Consider the following 1,266-nt stretch of genomic DNA (forward strand, 5'->3'; position numbering starts at 1 on the left):
CACGGTTTACGCATGTTTAGAAACCGTGGTGGGTTGCCACGGTTTACATATAAATTCGTTTTGCACATAAACGTAACAAGAAACAGATTTGCACATTTACGTAAAAAAATCCCCTTTTTATTTATTTAAGTAAATTGCCCATTAAAATAATAATATTTGTTGTCCAGTAACATTACTGAAAAATAAAAAATAATAAATATATATTTTTACTTCAAAAGCTCTTAGCTTGCTCTAATTAACCCTACTCACTTTGTTCTCTCTCTTTATTAATTCCTTCACTAGTTGACAGATTAGTTAGTAATCTCTCTCATGATGAAGAACACCATGGCTTCTCTTACTCATCAACTCCCTCTTCTGCTTACCTTTGTGGCATCATATGCATTTGTTCTTACCACAACTAGTGTGTTCTCATCGAAAGTTTCAATGAAAGAAACAATTTTGGAACCTTTCAAGTGCTCCACAAACATAAAAACATGCAATGCCTCACTCTACCACATAACCTACGGGGATAATGATGATGACCAAACCATACAACATTACATATCTTCCAACTACACAAACTCCTCCCAAATCAGACCAATCACACGTGGCACAAGACAAGACCACCTCATAACAGTGCCTTGTTCTTGCAGAAACAACAACAACCTCAACGGTTATTACTATGACACAACCTACACTGTGAAGCCAAATGATAATTTCTATGACATTAATAACTTTGTTTACAGTGGTCAAGCGATGCTTATAAATGGTGTTTTGTACCCGGGTCAGAATCTGAGTATTCATATTCCCTGTGGGTGTTCAGAAATTGAGTCACAAATTGTTGTGACTTACACGGTTCAAAGAAATGATACCTCATCTGGAATAGCTAAGCTTTTGAATTCTACGGTTGCTGAGATGGAGAGTGTGAATCATCTTTTGGATCAGAACCCATCATACATAGATGTGGGTTGGGTTTTGTTTGTTCCTAGCCATTTTAATGGAATTCCACTGCCTCCAACAAAAGGTGATTATGAGTTTGACTTTCCATCATTTATTCGATTATTATGCTTGTGTTTTATGTGCAATAACTTTTAAGTCCCATATATATAGGTGAACAAAAATGCTAATTACATATAAAAAATTAGTCATTAAATTAATTATTTTATAAAATATTTAAAATATAAAATACACATTAAAAATAAATTAAATACTACATAAATTATACAATTATATAATGATTGATTTGGTAAAATTTTAATATATACATAATATTTTTAATTTTTCAAC

General features: G+C 32.4%; 1 protein-coding gene across 3 annotated transcripts in view; it reads left to right on the top strand.

Annotated features, from left to right (window-relative positions):
- Nucleotides 1-295: 295 nt before the first annotated feature.
- Nucleotides 296-1,266, top strand: part of LOC107488757 (lysM domain receptor-like kinase 3) — a 4,349-nt gene continuing 3,378 nt past the window's right edge. For all 3 annotated transcript variants that reach the window (XM_021142461.2, XM_016109519.3, XM_052262353.1), the window contains exon 1: nt 296-1,003. In XM_021142461.2, coding sequence (XP_020998120.1) covers nt 310-1,003 — 694 coding nt within the window. In that variant the 5' untranslated portion in view covers nt 296-309. The remainder of the gene's footprint in view (nt 1,004-1,266) is intronic.

Source organism: Arachis duranensis, chromosome 5 (assembly GCF_000817695.3).
Source record: "Arachis duranensis cultivar V14167 chromosome 5, aradu.V14167.gnm2.J7QH, whole genome shotgun sequence".
Classification (NCBI taxonomy): domain Eukaryota; kingdom Viridiplantae; phylum Streptophyta; class Magnoliopsida; order Fabales; family Fabaceae; genus Arachis; species Arachis duranensis.